At 47.6% G+C, this 21,928-nt stretch overlaps 2 protein-coding genes across 2 annotated transcripts in view; one reads left to right on the forward strand and one right to left on the reverse strand.

The window, feature by feature from the left end:
- LOC119180339 (pre-mRNA splicing regulator USH1G) overlaps window positions 1-21,928 on the forward strand; it is a 156,564-nt gene that overhangs the window by 28,695 nt on the left and 105,941 nt on the right. The window lies entirely within an intron of this gene.
- The window catches only part of LOC142767374 (solute carrier family 35 member E3-like), a 40,422-nt gene continuing 27,981 nt past the window's right edge, over window positions 9,488-21,928 (reverse strand). The window contains exons 2-6 of the mRNA XM_075868895.1: window positions 15,366-15,792; window positions 13,192-13,362; window positions 11,486-11,675; window positions 10,601-10,926; window positions 9,488-9,999 (exon numbers count right to left, since the gene is read on the reverse strand). Coding sequence (XP_075725010.1) covers window positions 9,834-9,999; window positions 10,601-10,926; window positions 11,486-11,675; window positions 13,192-13,362; window positions 15,366-15,790 — 1,278 coding nt within the window. The 5' untranslated portion in view covers window positions 15,791-15,792 and the 3' untranslated portion in view covers window positions 9,488-9,833. The remainder of the gene's footprint in view (window positions 10,000-10,600; window positions 10,927-11,485; window positions 11,676-13,191; window positions 13,363-15,365; window positions 15,793-21,928) is intronic.

Consider the following 21,928-nt stretch of genomic DNA (forward strand, 5'->3'; position numbering starts at 1 on the left):
ACTGCAGCGCCACCGCAAAATTTCCACGCTTTTTGCTTCACTAGGACCGCTTGCCGCACGCTCCAGTGGACCCACTCTGCCATTTTAGTACACTCTAGTGGAAGTTAAGGTGAGGAATAGTGGCGTGGTGGTCACGATGAAGAAAAAGATGATGAGAGGTTGATGTAGAAACAGTAAAGAAGGATGAAAGAAAGGACAAGTAGTCGTAGAAAGAAACAAAGATGGCAGAAACAAGGAAGGAGAAGAAAATAATACGAAAAAAAAACAATGTGCGTTCGCAAAGCTGTGGCACTTACAAGTACCGGTTTTTTACTCGGATTTCAAAAGCGTAGTGTGGGGCCTTAATTGTTTTTACGAGGTGGTCGAAATTTCCGGAGCACTCCACTGTACGGTGTCTCTCATAACCACGTGTTGGTTTCGGGACGTTAAGCCCCACATATCATTTACTCTGAACAAAAAAAAAGTTTTGGGGCGTCATTCGCGTGGATCTCGCCGTCTCACGACGTCTCGTGTTCTACTCTCGAATTCTCTGGATACTGGAACCGACACCCTTTACATCGCTTGTGCACACTGTATACTCACTACGGGTAGTACGCTATCGGCATGATACAGAAAATGTAAATAAAAATATATCCGGTTGGATTACATGCCATTGAAAAGGGCAGTCTTCCATATATATATATTCACTTATTCATTAACAATTGTCTCGTACTGGCAGACTTGGTGTCATTAGGTTGTATACGAGGGACTATTGATCAGCTGCCCGCTCGTAATAAGTTCACGTGCTACGTGACGCCAAACATGCGCATAAAAAGAGTGGTTCACACTCGTCGCTTGGCTTATAGATGGCGCTGACTGACACTCGTACTTCTAAATTCACATATAAACCCAAAAAAAGTGGTTGGAGGGAAGGCCGCTGTGATAGCTCAGTGGTTAGAGCATCGAACGCGTTATTCGATGGTCGTTGGTTCGATTCCTGCTCACGGCTGGTTATTTTTTCACCCACTTTTCTTTCTTATTATTTACATTCCACTGGTTCTAATAACTTTCCCTCTACATTCCTTGGCATTACTGTCTGTTAGATTGCTATAATATTGCGTCAAAACACGGAAAAACGAGCCCTTAGGTATACACTTCTTTCACTTTATATATATATATATATATATATATATATATATATATATATATATATATATATATATATATATCCCGAGCTAGATCCTCTGCGCTGCTGCCATGAATGGCATGCAGTAAGTTGTTGGCCGCGCGGTGAACGAGAGAAGGCCGAGCAGGCTTGCAGACGGCGTCGCTTGTTCCTCGTCGCCGGCATGCTGCCGTCGCTACAACCGCATCACCCCCCCCCCCCCACCGCTTCCCTCTCCTACTAAGAGCCGAAAGCGTGCCGGCGTATCGCATACTGGACGGTGGTGAGATCAAGGTCAGCGAACTGCAACGGCTTCTTTTTTCGCGAAGTGCGCCGAGCGGGTGGGTGCTTCCCAGGGGGCGCCTTGTAGCTGTGTTCTACATGGCTGCCACTGTGCCTCGCATAGCGCGCCTTCGTCGCTGCTGGAAACACGTGCATCGGCCTTGTGGAGGGACGGAGGTCGTCCCGTGTAGTGGGTTTGCGGGGCAGTTGCTAAGTGTGTATGGACCACTGTGTGTGAACCACTGTGTATGGACCACTGTGTATGGACCACTGTGTATGGATCACTGTGTATGGACCACTGTGTATGGACCACTGTGTATGGACCACTGTGTATGGACCACTGTGTATGGACCACTGTGTACGGGACCAGGGATCAGCCACTGTGTATGAACCACTGTGTATGGACCACTGTGTATGGACCACTGTGTATGGACCACTGTGTATGGACCACTGTGTATGGGACCAGGGATCAGCATCACATCAAGCGTGTCTGTGATGCAAACCGGTACGGCCGGATCTCTTCAGGGAGGCACGCCAATGTAGTACACACTCAGAGAAACGCCGCTCGTATGAACGAGCGATAGCATCCGGACACGTTGAGTTTACGCCTTTCGAGCTTTTCCAGCGTAGTGACATGAGACAACGATACACTTTGGGCTTGCACAAAAAAAAATTACTGCATTTCAAGCTGCTTCAAGATAATTATAGGGCGAAGCTTTCGGAGGTGATTATTGTGATTAAAGTTGAGATACTACTGAGACTGATTGTGGCTGTGATACTTATATATATTTTTTATGCAAAGCGATAGTGCTGAGACCGATTGTGATATAGCGGTGATTCTTCTTTATAGCTGATATGAGGTTCCGGGTTACGTTTTGACTTCATAATCACAGCTTCATTAGCTATCGTGTCTGGTGTAGAATTTTCTTGTCGGTATTGCCGCCTTGCATCCGCTTCAAGATGTCTCAACTGCGCGTCAGCTTGGCGTTGTCCCCGCTTAGCCTTTGCTTCCTTAGTCCTAGCCTGTGGTGTAGAACTTTTTTGTCGCCGTCGCCGCTTTGCATCCGCTTCCTTCTCTTTTGTCTCTACGGTAGCTTCCCGTCGACGGCGACGCTGATACTGAGCACGTCGCGCTTTCCTGCGTTCGTCTTCGTCCATATGAGAGAAGAGAATGTGTGGTATGGAACGTGGTTATACTATATATATATATAGCGTTGACAGTAGCGCCATCATATCTACTACAATTAACCACAGCGCCCTCTGTTGCTTATAAGTTGAAGATCAGATGCAAAACGTTACCACCAGCGCCCTCTGTTGCTTAATGTTGAAGGTTACAAGGTGTTACGGACGGACGGGAGACGGCGGGCATCGTGAGGTCTTAAGGAGCGTTGCCCCTAATACGCAAGAATGGAACGACGGTTGGACGATGTCCTTGCGTGAATGAGCTACAGCGCTACCATTAAAAAAAAAAAAAAAACGCTAGGCCTGCGCGGAAAGCGCAAGGCGCAGCACAGTCACTGCGAAAGCAATTATATGTATACTGTCGACTGGATTTCGCTGCCGGCGTCGATGTCATGCACTGGTATATATATATATATATATATATATATATATATATATATATATATATATATATATATATATATATATATATATATATGTGAATAAAAAATTAAAAAAAAGATGCTGATGCGTGGTATCGAACGTGAGACCGCTGCATAGTGAGTGTGGTGGTGAGCTAACCGCTGAGCCACTATGGAATTTTTTTTTATTACCGGTTTTGCACTAGGTACACACATCAATATAATTTACTGTAAACAGTAACATACACAAAAGAAGCGACGACAAAACAGTCGCGGAACTATTAGTGGTTACAGTGCTAAAATTCCTTCAGGTTCACCAGGGGTTCAACCCTGGAGAGCCATTCCGGAACAAAATCTTGTTGTTTGAGTATATCAATGTACTGAGCAATGCTTTCGCGGAAAAGCATGCGGACCGGACGCCTGTCAGGGTCACAGTAGTAACCGGCCATTCTTGCCCGCCATAGACAATGGAGGCCAAGCAGTATTATAAGATCAAAAGGCAGTCCCTCCTCTTTTTCTACTGTGAAAAACCTGATACCCGGTGTAAGGGAAGTTCCTTTTTTTAGAGTTCTCTGTAAAACTGAGCCACTATGGAATACCTTCTTTATCGTATGAGCGGCAAGCTATTTATATCTACCACTTATCGCTGATGGCAAGGGGGTGGGGGGAGGGCTAATGTATTTTTAGCATTATCAACAAGATGGCGCAATGCGCGCGCGGTGGCGGCTCAAATCTATCACGCCTTCAGAGAGGAGACGAGGTGATTGGACGATCTCTCACGCGCCCTTATCCCCCGGTATAGGAAGGATCATCAATGGCAGTGTCAACGCCTCCTAGATTTCCCGTGTCTGCCGTATGAGCGGGAAACGCCGGTTATCTATGGCGGCGCTGCCTACGTAGGGTTAAGGTCTTTGTGCTCAGCCTTTGAGATTGGCAATTTTGCCGTTTGTTACTAATTTCAGAGGATGCCTTGTATTAAAAAAAAGTTGTTTGTTGAATGACGGCGTCACTTACGTAGAGTTAAATATAATTACGTTTACGCCTTTTTAGAACATTGTTACGTTATTTTGTTGCATATGAGCTCCAAAAAGGTAAAAACCTATTTGAAGACACTCCTACTTTAGTGGCGCCACCACCGTAGTTCCGACGACCGCCGCTTCCCAAGTGATTGCCGATAATCCGACAGGCACGAGATATCTAGGAGGCGTTGGTAGTGTATAGGCGTTCTGTGATCGTACGTCTTGACTGGCGTTCGGCTTGCACTGGAACGATTTTGTTGTTGTTGCGGGGCGCCCGAAGTTCACAGCGACCGTCGCACAGCCTCCGTTTGCGAAAAGGGCGCGCTTTTCGGACACAGCGAAGTATAACGACTGAGACGCGCTTATTCGCGTGCATCTGTATCTGTGGGTATGTCTCGCGTGTCATTTGTGCGTGAGAAAACGTGGGACACGCTTTCGATATGCTTGCCATTCTGGCGCGTGACCTTCCCATTTTGTTGGCGTCGCGTTCATTGCGTCGCCTTTGCGGCAAGGCCGTGACTTGTCTTGTCTTGTCGCCTAAGATATCTTGGCTTATACCCACTTGGGGGATTGGCCACGCTGTACCTCATAATAGATAATTTTTTTACAACGCTTGCTAAAAAAAAGAAAGAGAAATTAGATAGGAACAATAATAATGTTCCTTTAAAAAATCGTGAAAAAGTGCAGAAGAATGCGATAAACTAGAATGCGACTTATTCCGAACATTCATTGGTTAAATGCTGCAAGAACACTTGCTGTGTATCCACTACGGCATTAATAATAACAATTTCCGGGTAGTAGACCAGCATTCGCTATGCTATTTTTCGTCATTTATTCTGAGAAGCGTGTATCCGCTAAACACTTGCAAGGAATGTTGTGCCAATCGTTCATGCAGTGGCTGACGACGATGAGGAATTATGCCTGAAGTGGGTTTGCGCCACAGTTAATGGCTGATCAAGAACAAGCTTTTGTAATGGGTGGGGACATTGAACGACCTACTCGTTACGCTATTGTGTGACGCCTCGTTGTTGTTTTGCTCTTCTAAAACGCTTAATTACTCGTATTCACGTGATTCCTTTCCCTGCATCAATCCTGTCCAAGGCAAGTTTGCGAACCAGTCCCAATTACTGGCGTGGCTCGGCATACCGGAAACTATTGACCAAGTTTTCCTGCACTGTTGGGAAGGAGTTTATTTTTGGGACGTATTACAAAGGACAATCAAAAGAGAGTTCTTGTTAGACCCTCAAGGGATCAGGTATTCGGCAATAGAGAATGAGGATGGATTACCTTTCGATTTTATCATGATGACTGCCTTGCACAGTATATGGCGCTCTAGAATGGCTGGATTTCATTGTGACCCAGACAGAAGACCAGCAAGAGAGTATTTCAAAGAAAGCATCTCAAGATTACTCGAGGTAGTAAGAACAGACGAATGTGTACCTTTATGAGTAGAAAGGGTAGAAGCCCTACTGACCATAAAGGAATTCTAGGACGTGATGTGTTATAGTAATGCTTGACGGGCTTAGTTATTTTTAAGTTTTTTGTATTGTTCGTTGTGAATTGTAATATAATTATCTTAGCAACCCGTTTGTGAAGTTTAACCGGAAATAAAGAAATAAAAAAAAACTGGCGTGGCTCAGTGGTAGAAAACTGAGCTGCACGCAGCGGACCCATGTTCGAGCTATACTGTATTGCTATAGATTCAGGGTTTTTTTTTTTTTATTTCGCGATACTATAGTGGTTACGGACACCGGCGGCGGACAACTACGGCGCCACGCGTGACCCGAGTTTAGATGTCACGACAGCTTTCGCGCTAAAAAAACAAAAAAAAACAAAAAAAAGCAGGCCTACGCGAAAACGCTGCACAGTCACAGCGAAAGAGGAAAGCTGGAAGAGCGCCATTTCTAGAACCCGTTTTAAAACTCTTCTTCTTGTTCATATTCTTCGTTAAAGAACCCCAGGTCGTCGAAATTTCCGGAGCTCTCCACTACGGCGTTTCTCATAATCATATGGTGGTTTTGGGACGTTAAACCCCACATATCAATCAATCATGCCCACTGTGGAGGATTGGCTAAGAACTGAGTTTTTTAAATGAAATGTGACCAATTTTAGGGTAATTGAGGTTTTAGAATAAAAGAAACATTACAAATTTGCATGAAATCTTTCTACTCGCTCAAATGTACAAAATAGCAAGGGGCTATTAATTCAAGTGAACTTGCAAGGTACTCACTACTCCATTCATTGATTTGGTGGCTGCCACTATAAATTGGCAGCAGCAAGCACAGGACCGAGTTAACTGGCGGAACATGTGAGAGGTCTTTGTCCTGCAGTGGACGTAATCAGGCTGATGGCGATGACTTCGTTTAATGTCTCCCTTTATGAGCATTACATAAGCGGCGATGTTCGATCAAGCTATCTAGTGATGGTTTCCATAGCTCCAGAAAAACATAGATGAGTTAATGATGGCAGACATGGCTGTTTGTGAAAAAAAAAACGCATTTAATTCATTATGTTCAGTTGAGCATTTTCTTCACAGAATTGCGAAAAAGAAAACGCAAGGATAAGAGCAAAAATCTGCTATGTTAGCAGCTTGACGAGGCTCCTACCTCTTTTCACTTGGCAATTACAAATCCGCACTTCTGCAATTTTCCCGCACGTCTGCCAGGAATGAAGGTTGTCTCTATCGATATCAGGGCCGAATCTTTCAATTTGACTGAAAATCTCGGCAGCAAAAAGTTTGTTCAGTATCCCTCTAATATACGGGCAGGGGGGGGGGGGGAGGAGCAGAATCATTATACAGCGAAAGCCGTTACGAGATGACAAGGGCCGATACTGGCGCCGTAGTTGCCATCCGCCGCCGCCGTTGGTGTCCGTGACCACTATCGCGCAAAAAAAAAAGCTATTATATAAAAAAAATTCCGCCATTTTGAAGGAAGTGAATGATGATGGAGCAGCTTGCTCGTAACTGATTGGGAGAACCCGTGAATCCTCCGCACAAGTCATCTACTATCGTGTAAATGTGGGACGTTGTTATAGGGGTGATTGTCATCATCATCATCATCAGCCTGACTACGTCCACTGCAGGACAAAGGCCTCTCCCATGTTCCGCCAGTTTACCCGGTCCTGTGCTTGCTGCTGCCAATTTATACCCGCAAACTTCCTAATCTCATCTGCCCACCTAACCTTCTGTCTCCCCCTAACCCGCTTCCGTTCTCTGGGAATCCAGTTATTTACCCTTAATGACCAGTGATTATCCTGTCTACGCGCTACATGCCCGGCCCACGTCCATTTCCTCTTCTTGATTTCAACTATGATATCCTTAACCCCCGTTTGTCCCCTAATCCACTCTGCTCTCTTCTTGTCTCTTAAGGTTACACCTACCATTTTTCTTTCCATTGTGTATACACATATATATACACAAGATGTGATAATTTACATACCGATGCAATAGCATACAAGGATTAAATTACTGACCACAAAACTGTGGGACGCGTGCGTTTCCCTTTAAAGATTACAATTTTGTGGTTTGTGAAGTGGGTGACGAGGAGGACCTTGAATTTCAGGTTGTTTATGAAAGTTGGGGAAGGTATAACGTCGATGCAGGTCTCCGGGTCGACGTTCTCCTTCCGCCGCTTGTTTGGAAAAAGTGGTTAACGGTTTAGAGTACTATAAGTACTCTACTATGGGAGAACATAAAGCCGTCCCGCGCAGGAGCTGCTTACAGTGTATGCAAGCAAAATCGCAGAGGAAGTATGTGCCGCCTCTGCCTCGCGGGCTCGCACTTCGGGGTCCGCCGGGTCGTCTGTTTGTTTGTCCCTTTTATCCTGCCGCAGTCCACCACAGGGAATCGGCCATGAAACGAACGGTGTCTTGCTATTTAAAAGAAGGAAATGTTAAGTTTTTAATGAATATGCTTGATTTCGATAATCTTTTTAAACAATGAACTTAGCATTCTATTCTTCTCGTCTCCCGCGGGCCCATAAGATGTGTAGCGGCTATAGCTCGCTTATCAGCATAATGACGAATGGCACAGTGGGGGGAGTGGGTGCTTTGCTAATAATGGACGTTATGTTGGGCGCGTAGTGGGTGCATTGCACAGCTGCGCCTCTTTTACAGCGCACACGAAAAACCCTATTAGAAATACCTTTGCGCGGCATTGGTATGGACTTATCTCTGCCTGTCATTTTGTCTTTTGGAGCTTCCATTTCTGGTTTCTCTAATGGCACAGTATGCGCGGCCGTCCGAGACTATATTGATAAAACTAATAGGTTGACTAATTAACCAGTTTCATTATCTTAACATGTCCACATAATTATATACGTATAAAATCAGATTATTGGTCTATTCTAAGAATAAATTTGTTTATGTAAATATTTTTATGCATTACATTAAGCACCACACTTGCCTATAGGCTATCGGTAATCTTTCTGTTATACCTCCATCATTCTAAATCTGAACAGTAAATTTTAAAGCCACTCGATTCTTGGCCAATCCCCCACAGTGGGTATGCGCCACTAACAATAGCAGAACAACAACAACAACAACGCCAAGGGACACGCCCCGAGCATAAGAAGAATGGCGAGCAAGCTCCTAAAAATGCCAAGGAGAGAACGGGAATCGAACCCGAGTCCCCTGCGCGATATATATGCAGGGCTCACGTCTGGCGAGGAATCGCGTTAACATGTGTGATGCAGCGTTTTAGAAGAGTGAAGTATATATAATAACCAGGCGTCACACAATGCGAATTGTGTAACGAGTGGGTTGTTGAACGCTCCAACCCATTACAAAAGCCTCCGGTCGAATGCTTTCTTGTCGTCAGCCACATAAAAAAGGGCACTACAAGTGTGCCATGGTACCACGGCACACGGTACCACAAATCTGCGGGTTATTTGCGTTTGGATTACATTTACTCGCACTTGGGGGTATGGGGTGCACTTCTATCATTAATCGGGATCAGTTTAAGCAGCAATACTTGGATCTAAGCGTTAGTTATTTTGGGGTGCACTGCTATCATTAATCGGGGTGAGCTTAAGCAGTAATACTTTGATCTAAGCGTTAATTAATTTCTACATACATACAGGTGCGTGCGCATGACGATGACGTATGGCTCGCGTTTCGCGTCTAGTTCTGGTGCCAACGCATTCAAACTAAACACGAGGCAGTAACTACACCACACGTGTAGTTGTTGAACAGCTCAATTTAGGCGTTATCTGCCACAGATACTTCGGACTCACGGTATGTAGTGCGCGCTCGTTTCGTTCAACAGGTCTGCATTGTCCGCAACACGTACACCACGCCCCCTTACGGGCTGTCGATGTGCCTTTACGTGACGCGCATCATCCACATTTACTGTGCAGCATTCGCAAAGAGTCCACATTCTCGTCTGGTATCGCACTTCGTTTGAATGTGCCTGAAAACGAAAGAAATTCGAAGCAATAACTATACTGCACGTGTGGTCGTTTAATAGTTCAATATAACCGTTTATTACGCAGTTAATTCGGGTACTTGCGCATTCCGTCCTCACAACATTGCCTGCAAGTACTAACCACGCCCCGTACGGGCTGTCCAGGAACGGGCCACGGGAACGGCTCAGCGTGCGCTCTCACTGCGCTGCATCCATTGTAGTATCGCGGCCACTAAGAGCTTATTCAGCAGCCGTAGAAGTACACTGCACATCAGACAAAAGTACGTCTGCACGCGCGTATCTATCTATACACTGCCGACCGGACTATGCAGTCCTGTCGGTATCCTGAACAGGTCCATCGGTTCGCTGATGCCCGGTCGCCGAGCACCCGCCAGGTGACGTCATTTGGCGCTCGCGGACGACGAGCCAATCGGAGTCTCGTTGCCGTGGTGATGATGGAGGGGGTAAGGAAGAGACGTTGAAGGCGCCGGCTGGTCCCGAGACTTGAACGCCGTGTACAGGACAGCGCCGCACAGGGTCAGGAACACGCCAGCCTGCTGCATCAGCCTGAGGGGAGGGGTGGGCGCAAGGTTATGGTACATCCTGTCGTCAAGCGTGACGGTACAGCGCAAGAGCAACTTTCGGTACTTAGCTACAAAGCAGAAACCTGGAGACTTACAAAGAGGGTTCACCTTAAATTGAGGACTACAGGATAACCGCTGGTCATTAAGGGTAACTAACTGGATTCCCAGAGAAGACAAGCGGGTTATAACCCGCTTGCCTTCTGTCTCCCCCTATAGGGGGAGACAGAAGGTTAGGTTGGCAGATGAGATTAAGAAGTTTGCGGGTATAAATTGGCAGCAGCAAGCACAGGACTGGGTTAACTGGCGGAACATGGGAGATGCCTTTGTCCTGCAGTGGACGTAGTCAGGCTGATGATGATGATAATGATGATTGAAGAATGTAATCTAGGGAAGTGAGAGAGGATGATATTTCGTCGTCCCGGGCCTTATATAATGTGAGGCTTTAACTTCCAGCGACACCCGCCACCATGGTCAGAGTGGTCATGGTGCTTGCGTACCGACCCGCAGGTCGCGGAATTGAATCCTGTTGAAGGGCCGGTTTTTCGTTCGAGAGAAGGTTTTAACCCTAGCTGTGACAGACTCACTTGAGGTTCTCGTCGAAGACGATCGCGCAGGCGATCAGGGTAACGCACATCTTGACGTGTCCAAGCACCTGGTAGGTGAGCGCCGAGGTTCGCCCCAGCAGCCATTGCATGGTGAGGGTTAACAGGCAGCCGGCCAGCGAGGAGCCCACGAGTAGGACCGCATCGCGTAAGTGCCAGTTGCGCGCCAGAAGGCCTCGTGGACCCCGCCATGGCGGCTCCAGGATCACGGCGACCAGGGCTAGCGCCGGTATGGCGCGTTGAAGCTGGGCCTCCAGGAGTTGCCACGGTGGCAGGCATAGGCGGCGCTGCTGTTCTGATGCCAGGGTCTGCGTGTCGCAGGTCTGCCATCTCGCATTTCGTCAATACACCCCACAATGGCAATTTTCAAGCATTTGCAAAGGTGCTTCAAAAATAATATTCATTATCACAGACGATGAAAAGTGCCTGTGAAATGTCTTTAGAATACCGCAATCTGACGCGTACTCCTAGGACGAAGCTTCAGCATCTATGGGCTTCTCCTACAGTCGTCAACAAGTTCTACTCGGATGCTCCGTAGCGTCACCTGGACTGATTAGACTTATGCCAGCCGCGAAGTGCTGGGTGCTGTTGCTGAGATAATACCTCGGTAAGATTAGATAGTATTTTCCTTACTGAAAACGAGCTTCAAGAACAGTCATATTTTCCTGGACAACCCTCAGGTCAGAGGAAATTACATTCGGTGAAACCGTAGTGCTCAAAAGACAAGGACCAAGGAAGAGGACAGCACGGAATATACGTCCTGTTCTCTTGCTTGGTCCCCGCCTTTTAAGCGCTGTAGGTTTATTGAACGTAACAAACCAACTAGCTAAAAAGTCTGTTCTTTTTGTAAATTAGGCGTTCACTCACGAAATAGAAGGCGGCTGCCGCCGCTCCGGCGACGCCGAAGACTAGTCCCACCGGATTGAACCGCAGGTCACCGAGCGCGTTCATCGATACACCCAGCGCCACGGGAAGCAGGGACAGGACGACCCCGCGGCGCTGCTTGCGGCCGAACACCGCGGTCTGCAGCCACGCAGTCACCGGCAGGGACAGCAGCCTGGCGAACAAAAAAGTGCCGCCATGTCCACGACGTGAGTGATGATGAGTAATCGAGGCTCCGGGGGTATAAACGTGGCAAACCATGAATCCTCCATACATTTTGCCCACTCGATTTTATTACAACGTTCCCCCTAGCGTACGTCGACGCACTAAATCGAACGATTGCCTTCCACCAATGACACGCGCCATATGTGACATCATTCCTATTTTATAACATCTCGCATCTTTCATCATCAACTACAAGTACCGCCGTCTAGTTTATAACATCTCACATCTTTTCATCAGCTACAAGTGCCGCCATCTAGTGAACACTGCAAAAACTAAACAAGATTTGGCTACATACAGCGGATGGTACCGCCATCTAGTGAACACTGCAAGAACTAAACGAGAAGTTGCTACGTACAGGGGACGCACAGCCCTAAAAGCGACCAAGAAGATGCACGAAGTGTGAAGTCTGGTTAAAGAGGGCTTGCTGCCGCTACGCTCGCGACCGTCAAGTCGACAGTCGGGCTACTAAAGACGAAGCTCTTTAGTTGTTGAACTTATGCCCAAGAAAAGAAACGAGAAATCGGAAGTGTACGGTCGACCACAAACATTTGCGGGCCACGCGTACCAACTGGTTATCTGCGCCACCTAGCGGTTCGCCATCCACCGTCGACCGCAGTGCTAGACCGGAAACGGCCGCTCTTGTTCACTGACCTTTCAATTTTCTACTTTCGCGCTACATATTGTTAGTCCACAGTTTTCACGCAACGCTTTTATCTGCAGCATGATCGTCACACTTATTCTTTTTTTTTAGATAGCAGAATTTAAGATATAATGGCGTGCCTTGAACGGCGTACCGTTGAATAGATACCACTTTGCGAGAAATGCTGTTACTGATAACAGTTATGTTCAATCAGTGCTATCGAGACAGAAGCAAATAGCCGCGGCTGCCAAATAGTGTGGAATGGAGGGTGCCATCGATTAAGGGAGGGATGCGTCTCGGAGGGGTGCGCTCTTGTCTACTGTCGATGACGTAGTGGAAATGTCGCTAAAAGGCTCCTGGTCACGCGCCTGTGTTGTCCTCATACTTCTGTGGTTGACTGTGCTTACAAGCAGTGCATGCTGCACACGGCTATCACAGATGCGGCCGTTGGTAATGTGACCATAAGAAAAGCTACCAATCACTGTAAAAAAAGTCGCAAACAAAACTTCCAGCTGTGTCCTATGCACCATGGTTCTTCCTCACCTCGAGTATGACCCAGTCAACAGGCAACCATACGTTTTGCGCTCTTTGGCTCACGATGCCATTGCGCCATGAAAGTCTACCATCACCATTATAAACGTCACATTCGTCACTTTCTGTATAGCCTCCATACTAATCGAAGAAACCAGATTGTCAAAAGGAAACAGCTACTAAGGGGCCTATGTGCGAGCACACAGGCTTGTTTTGTTGTCGGGAGGAGTTCAAGGTTGGCCTCGGACTACTGTCGAGAGAAGCACGTGGTATTTGTGATTGAGTACTACGTTACCTGAGAAGTATGCTCGTCCCGGCGGTGTTGAATTCTAGGGAGAGGTTCGGGAGTGCCATGAAGGCGCAGAGGAGTAAGGCCAGCCTCCAATGCTCGAACGAAGATACCGACGTGGTCGTCGAACACGAGGCCTTCGGAGCGAGGCCTTCGGAAGACGGCGTCGTCGGAGACCTGCATGCGCGAGCAATAAACGGCGATTTGTTTCGAACGTATGTGCCGACTGTGCAAAATATATCGGCCAGTGTACATGCCGCCTGTTCTATACATGGTCGAATTGTCAGCACTGAATAGCGATCGCATTAAAGACATGCTGCAGTGTCCATCACTGGCTCAGTCTTCCATTACTACCGCTGCTACACCTACTTCTGCAATGAAGACAAACAACTCTCTGCTGCTACTATACATTTTTACTTCCACTGTAACTGCTAGTGCTGTAACGACTACGCTCGACGCAGGTACTTTTGATGTCTTCTACTACAACATTGCTGAGGCGATTGTTTAGCCCCGTCGCGCTGGTCTAGTGGCTAAGGTCCTTGGCTACTGACCCGCAGGTAGCAAGATCGAATCGCGGCTGCGGCTGCTGCATTTTGCAAGGCGAAAATGCTGTAGGCCCGTGTGCTGTTGTGCCTGGGAGTCCAGACCGAACGTCATTGCTTCTGCAAACGCAACCAGTGTCAAGGCCAGTGAGCGAGCCCGGCTGACGCCATCTCCTCAACGGTGTCTTACGCAACGCACGGCAAGCTCCCTCCACGCACGAGTCTGATTCCAGCCCGACGATGCAATCGACGCCACCAGTCTGGCGGGTCTTGCGCAACGCGTGGCAATACAACTCGCCCACGGGTGCAATGGAGTCCACGAGGAGCGGCAGTTCCTGATTGGAAGCTGCTGACGCCAGGACCCATCGGTGGTTCCTGATTGGTGGCTGCTGACGCAAGGTCAAGTGGCGTTGCGGATTGGACGCTGCTGACGTGAGGTAGGGCCTAAAAAAGAGCCAAGCTGCGCGACTCAAGCAGCAGACCAGTGCGTCAGAGAGCAGACGATAGCGTCAGAGCGTCCGAAGACATCTCGGCTCTTCGAGCTTCGAAGCTGTCAGCCACAGTGCGGAGTATGTAACTCCTTTATTTATGGTGTACATGAATGTTGCCTTAACTCGCCACCTTCTTGATCGCTCCGGCTTCCAGCTCTGCGCAGAAACAGCCTCGAGCTGAGAAAAGAAACACGCGCTACCCAACACTGGTGACCTTGGCGGCCCGTGACCTGAGCCCACTACCCAACACTGGCGGCAACCGTGCGCTTCGTAACAGTGCTCAGAGTTGGGTGCACGTTAAAGAACACCAGGTGGTCGAAATTTCTGGAGCCCTCCACGTAATCGCATAATCATTAGAGGTTTTTGGACGTTAAAGCCCACATATCGATTGATCAATCAATCAATCAATCGATCAATCAGTCAATAATGAGACGATGGTTGACGCGGATGGTTGAGCTGCCTACCGCTACTATACTGCTACCACTACTATTGCAACCGCCTCATATAAGTTGCACTTCCTCTACTTCTGCCAATACTGCAACTTCAACACTGGGGCTGCTACTACTGCATCTACTTACTAGTGTACTACCTAATACTGCTATAGTATAAGGTAAAGTAGTAGCATTGAATCTATCTATCTATCTATCTATCTATCTATCTATCTATCTATCTATCTATCTATCTATCTATCTATCTATCTATCTATCTATCTATCTATCTATCTGTCTGTCTGTCTGTCTGTCTGTCTGTCTGTCTGTCTGTCTGTCTGTCTGTCTGTCTGTCTGGCTGGCTGTCTGTCTGTCTGTCTGTCTGTCTGTCTGTCTGGCTGTCTGTCTGTCTGTCTGTCTGTCTGTCTGTCTGTCTGTCTGTCTGTCTGTCTGTCTGTCTGTCTGTCTGTCTGTCTGTCTGTCTGTCTGTCTATCTATCTATCTATCTATCTATCTATCTATCTATCTATCTATCTATCTATCTATCTATCTATCTATCTATCTATCTATCTATCTATCTATCTATCTATCTATCTATCTATCTATCTATCTATCTATCTATCTATCTATCTATCTATCTAAAGCACACGTGGGGACATTCTCATCATCCAATCTCGGTTACCCGTGCGCCGTTCCCTTACATGCCACATCACACTTACCACGTGACCCTGAAGACTGTGGCCGTGCGGAGCGCGGCCAGTGAGGCGGCAAGGTGCACCACGGTGAGCGTAAGGTTTGGAAGGCGCGCCCGGTCGTAGCTGAGCTTGCAGGACACCACGACGGCCACGGCTAGGCTCAGATTTAGCGCCGAGACCAGGGGCACGCCCAGCGACGACCCGCCGCGGCAGGTCGCGCAAGCACGTTGCGACAGTGGCGCCACCAGATAACACCACCATCGCCGCTGCCTGTGACGAAGTTGGGAGCTGCACCGCCAGGGGGGCGCGGGACCTGCCGGCGGCGGCGGTGTTGTCGAGTCGGCAACGCCAGTCGGAAGGCTGGACGTCAGCAGGCTCGCCGATGCGCCGATGGCCTTCCCCACCGGATCCAGGAAGGGCAGGGCGGACTTGTCGGCCGGCAGGCCCATCTCTGCATAGTTTCGGAATGGTCGACGGATTCAGTTTATGGGCTAGGTAGTGTGAATCTGAACTGTTTTCTTTTAGGGGCGAAGCTCCTTAAGGCGTGGGCTGTGCGTCCCCTGTATGTAGCCTCCTCTCGTTTAGTTCTTGCAGTGCTCACTAGATGGCAGTACTTGTGGCTGATGATGAAAATATGCAAGATGTTATAAACCTTGTAGTTGATGATGAAAGGTGCGAGATGTTATAAAATAGGAATGATGTCACATATGGCGCGTGTCATTGGTTGAAGGCAATCGTTCGATTTAGTGCGGCGACGTGCGCCAGGGGGAGCGTTGTAATAAAATCGAGTGGGCAAAATGTGCGGAGGATTCATGGTTTACCGAGTTTACCTCCGGAACTTCGCCCACTCATCGTCATTCACTTCGTGGATGTGGCGGCACTTTTTTTTTATAGCTAAGAGTGCTTTGTTCTGTCTTGAGCTGTCGTTGTGCTAAAAAAGAGCACTGTGGATTTGAAATGATCGCACGTTCGCCGACTGGTACCACCGTGCTGCCACGTTTCAGGTGATTAGATTCGTGTATGATTCATGATAAACACAGAAGAACCCAAACTGCAGGGGTGTAGCTGGACATCGTTGTCGTAGAAAGGTGAGGCGAGCAGTACTATTTATGCACACTCGTGCGCGTCATTGTATGTGTACATGTATATGGTCGTGCAAAACCGAAAAGAAAAATCGTAGTGTGAAATTTATCTGCCTACGCCAATGCCAGACTGGTATGCAGTATATAGGAGGACAGGCTGTACTGTTTTCAGGGCGTAAGGTTACCTCTGGGAACACAAAGCTGTTTAGGGTCACAAAACCCGAACTTCGCTATTGCGTACTATGAGTGACTGATATTAGGACAGTGGTGGTACAAAACAGCGCATACTTGTGCCAATTATAATATTACTAGGCGCTGCTGGTTTAGTACCAGCTCCTTTCTGCCAAGTTGACCATTCCAGCACTTTAAAATTCATTCTTGTATGGTCAATCAATCAATGATTCAGTCGATCGATCGACTCACGTAAATTGTAACAAGTTTGCCGTGTCGTCAGCGCTGAGGATCCGATACAACTTTCTTTATATCAAACATGACCAATAAATCAATGGATAAATCATTCACCTAGGTGGCGTACATTAACAGGCAGGCGTGGCTTTTCCTACTGGTTCAATAGGTTTCCATATGTTGAGCTTACGCTTTAGGGTCGTTAAACATAAAATCAATCAATCTATCTATCGATCGATCAATCAAAGCAGACGTTTGGGCAAGGGGACTAGTACTTCTCGAGGGCACACACGAAGAACAAGTCTCCTTGCCGAAACGTCGGCTTATATAGTGTCGCGCTGCTTTCCTCGTTCAACGGCTTATAATTTCATCGATACTCGAAAAGGCGCTCGCAAGAACACACCGTGTTCTTCGAGGTATAGCGCATCCAGGACGGGACAGAGAAGAAAACACAGAACACATACACGGCGCTAACTTGTTCTGTGTCTTCTTCTCTGTCCCGTCCTGGATGCGCTATATCTCGAACAACATGAATAACCAACAAGCCCGCCGTGCAACCTTAGTCGACACCGTGTTCGCACGCATATACCGTAAGTCGCCTTGACGTCGTCGTCTTGACGGCGTCCGAAGTTGCCTTCCGACGGCGACGCGACGCTCTGGGCGGGCGCGGTCGATGTCGACGCCCGCATTGGCGTCTTCTGGTGGTGCACGTCTTCTGCGGCGACGCGCCGTCCACCTTCCCACTGCATCGGTGACGGCGGCTCGCGGAGCTGGCGATGGCGTCGCATGGAATGCGTCTTGACCCGGTGCAAGTCGATCGGCGGCTTCAAGAGGGTCGGCTGCGGTTCGTGCCCCGGCACGAACGCCTCCTGATCGGGAGAGATCATGCGCTTTGCTCGCTCGTTTGGCCTAATCGCTTTTCACGTTCGCCTCAGTCTTCTCCTTTTTCGTCTTCTCCTTTCGTGGCCCATAACTGATGCAGGGGATTGGCCGAGTATTCGGTGAAAATTTTCAGTATTTCTTCGCAATACATTAGGCAAGGAATTGGTGATATAACAAGCTTAAGTACGGAATATTAAATATTTAAAGGATGAAGAATTTCGCTCGATATTTTTTAGACTGACTGATGAATTCCTTCATGGAATAGAAACCATCCGTGCGACTGTAGCCAAGAGTAGAGGTGCCAAAAGAAAGAACAACTACAACTGAGATGGAAAACGCTACAATTCATCTTAGGCAAAGGCATAAGTGATCATGTGATTCTTGTGGAAACCAGCTGGTACACAGATTTAAGATGAATATGCTAGGAATATAGGACCTTGCCTAAAAGCTGACGTTGTGAAAATGCAATAAAAACTGTACAAGCAGGCAATATAATAGGAAGGCAGATTTGTTTTTTTTAGTAATGGTTTGCAAAAAGCCACATAAGACGGGACGTAATATAACAAAGTGTATAGCATTCATGAAGTCTGTAGCATCGGGGCTATAGCGTCTACTAACATTATTTTGGTAGACAAGGACGCGCAGTGCTGCTATACTGTGTTTATTTATTTGTTTGTTCGTTTAATACCCACAGGGCAATACAAGCATCATAGGATAAGGGGGGAGGGGTATAGAAAAAGTACATGAAAACCGAAGGTTTACATGTATGCAAAAAAGACGATACAATTTTAGATCACTCTATCACAAATATACACAGCAAGAATCGAGCACAGCTTCATGACAAGTGTGAAATATGTCGTGAAAACGAGAAAAGAAAGCACAGTAAGCGCGATGATAGTAGTTAATTGCTACGTGAAGATAATTACAACAATGCGCACTAGGGGTAAATGGTACGTGCGCAAGATACAGAAGGCGCATTCTGAAAAATTGACTCCCGACTTTTCTCAAATCGACACGTACACGCAGTCTTCGACGACCGAAACTTTGAACAAGAAATTTCGAAGTAGAGCAGGTTTCGAGAGCGATAACCCGACAGTACACACATCTCGGACTTCTAATCTTATCTTTACCAAAGATGGTCCGCGCTTCGATAAAGCGCGTCAACTGAATGTTGGCATTAGGCGTGCGTGCCAGTATCAAGAATGGGTCGACTTGAGTTAGCTAACATGTTCGCATTTGAATTGTCGATGGCTGTACGCGTGGTGTTTTACGCTGGCCGCAGGACAGAATGCCTCGCTCATGGTGCGCAGATTTGCACTTACACAAAGCTTCCTGCGATTCCTTTTCTCTAGCATCCCGACTGCCACCTCGAGGCAAGCGTACGCCACTATGACTGAGTGTTCGCGCGTGTGCTGCCTATGTGCTGTGTTTATCTCTCTTCCCTCTCTCCTCTCTATCTTTCATCTCCCCCTCCCATGTGCAGGGTAGAAAACCGGCTGCCTATAGGCTGGTTAACCTCCCTGCCGTTCTTTTCCTCCTATTTTCCTTCCTTCCTCCCCTTTGGCGTGCATCAGCGGTAGTAAGGCCGCAACCCGTTGCAGACATGACTTCAATGAGTAATTGACTGATTTGCGACTTGTTATCGCATCTTGTAGTTTGTTCATTCACAGATCAAAGTTCCGGTGTTCGTGTTTCTTTTTTATTTAAGCCTTTTTTTTATTTTACTCGCTTTATTCATTTCCATTTCTTCCACCGGATAAGCCAATTACGTCATGGCAAGGCCGCTCTTACGAAATCTGCGTAGAGCAATGGATTTAAGTGGACCCGAGAATTCACACTGCCTACTTAAAATAACGGCTTCGCTAAGTACTATAGTGCGACTTCGTGTACGACAGAAAGGGAGCCGTTCGAGGGGACCGTTCATTTGTTGGACAAAGCCAAACGAAACCAGCAAAAAGATTGACCAGGAAAAAGCACTCGGTTTCGGGTTGAAATGGATACGAGAATCTATAGTGTCTGCTTGGAATAATGCTTTCGCTAAACTTTCGCGCCCTTTTTCTCATTGAATTTAACGATTTTGTTTAGTGGTAACGCCTCGTTCTCTAGATACATATTTGCTTATTCGACTGTCTACCACGTGATCACAAAGCCAAGCTTCCAAACATGCGGCTTCGGATTGGAATGCAGGTCCGAGAATCCAGACGGAGGCTCGCTTAGAATAGCTATAGTTTCATTACAAAGTATAAACCGTCTGCCACACCTTGCGCGAACAATTTTCTTTTTCTCCTTGCCTGCAGTCCTTTCTGTAGGGCCTCACGCGATTTATGTCGTCTGCTGGACATTATTCGTACTCGCATTTTCTCTCGCATTTTCTCGGAAGATTCGGAGAACTGCGAGACTACACACATACACGAGAATATATCGGCACCGTGGACGTGCGTATAAATCTTAATGAACTCGTGAAACGGTTTGGCTTGCGTCTTTGGATCTGACCCAAGCTTCGACGTTCGCTCCTTATTTCGATGTCTCTCACGTGACCGGGAACGCGTACGCCATTCATTACTCGGGATCTTGTCGTGCCGTTCGTTCCTCCCCCGGTTCGATTTCGACGTGCTCGGCATGATAATGGTTCCAGGAACGTTAATTGCTTAAAGCCGGTGGACGCGAATTGTCTTCAAATTAGATATGCCTCCCGGCCACTCCCCGGCGCTCACATAATGAACGATACAGCGGCCCGGTTGACACATTATATGCACGTGGCATCCGCGGAGGCTTCTTATGACGTAACTAGGGCACGTGAGACGCGGCGCTTCCATGCGCTTGACCGGAACAATGGACCACCGCGCAATCCTTGGCTCAGTGCAGCGCGATCTTTGCTAGCGGCGTGGACGACTGGCTTCGGCCGCTATCATTTCTTCTTTTCTCTGTTTATCTAGTTTCTATCCGTTAGCCACGTTTCTGATTTGCCGGTCCCGACTCGTTTTCGATGTAACCGTTTCTTCCGCCCTCACAGTCAGCACACGCGTAGGATTAGCAGACGATGCGGGGCATCCGTAGCAGACGACGGAACATGCAACCCAAGCAGACGACGCGCATGACGCCGCTGTGGACGGCTAGCGTGAAATTCGAGTGATGTGTTGCACGTATAACGCGAGCAGATGACGTTGCAAGAATCGAAAGCAGGCCAGAGTGGTGTTGTAGCACACACGCCCCGAACCGACGACGTATAACGCAATTCAAGCAGACGGTAAACATGAAGTCATTGCAGACGACGTGTGTGAAGTCCCAACAGACGTTGCAGGTTAGAGGAGCAGCAGAGCAGAAGGCGTTGCGAGCAAGGAAAGCATGCGGTCGTTATATGTTTCTGATGTGCGTCCAACTTTGCTACGTTCACAGCAATAGTTTCGTTTCTTTATTCCGTGTCGGATAAACTGAAGAGGCCTAAAGCGTTCAAGTTGCACCGGTCGCGTTTACAAGTGACAATAAGCCAGATGGGTATACACAGACACCAATGACGTACTGATGACGCTGTAAAACTGCTGTTTGCCCAAAAAAGCATGGTTATGACGTCATGGGTGGCAATCCAGCGTCTGCTCGAGTTTTTAACCGATTCTCGAACCACGTGCGCGCACTGACTTGCAAATCAACGGAAGTTTGGATCAATAATATTCTCGAACTTCCAGCGGGGAGGGGACGCGATAAATTTAAACCACCGACTAGCTGTCACGTCGATTCTGATGTTTTGGCGCATAATCTAATGACTGGGAGTGTGGTGTTGACCTTCTATTCTAATACACAACCACATTTTGAAAACTTCGTGGTTTTGAAAATCTATTTTACCGTTTTGATTCTCTTATTGTTTCGGTTTATTCTTCATCGAAAGCAAGTGATGCTTTCAGCTCCTGTTCAAGAAACGCGGCAAGGGAGTGGCCGTTATCAGCGGTAGTAGAGACGTGGGGAGAAGTCTGACACCCTATAATTAGCCCAAGTAGCAATCATCGCGGGAGCCTCAAATGACAGTGCGTCCCGTAACCCAATCGCCACCACTAGCGTTAAAAAGTTCGCACAAAGCAAGCAGTTGACAGCGTCTGCACTAAGGCAAGGGGCGTAGCAGACGACATATGAACCGAAAGCAGACGACAGCAGCATTTCGACCGGGAGACGCTTCGTCATCAGCGGCTCTTCGTTTTTCCTTTTGTCTTTGCGAACAAAAGCGTT

This window comes from Rhipicephalus microplus, chromosome 7 (assembly GCF_043290135.1).
Source record: "Rhipicephalus microplus isolate Deutch F79 chromosome 7, USDA_Rmic, whole genome shotgun sequence".
Lineage (NCBI taxonomy): Eukaryota > Metazoa > Arthropoda > Arachnida > Ixodida > Ixodidae > Rhipicephalus > Rhipicephalus microplus.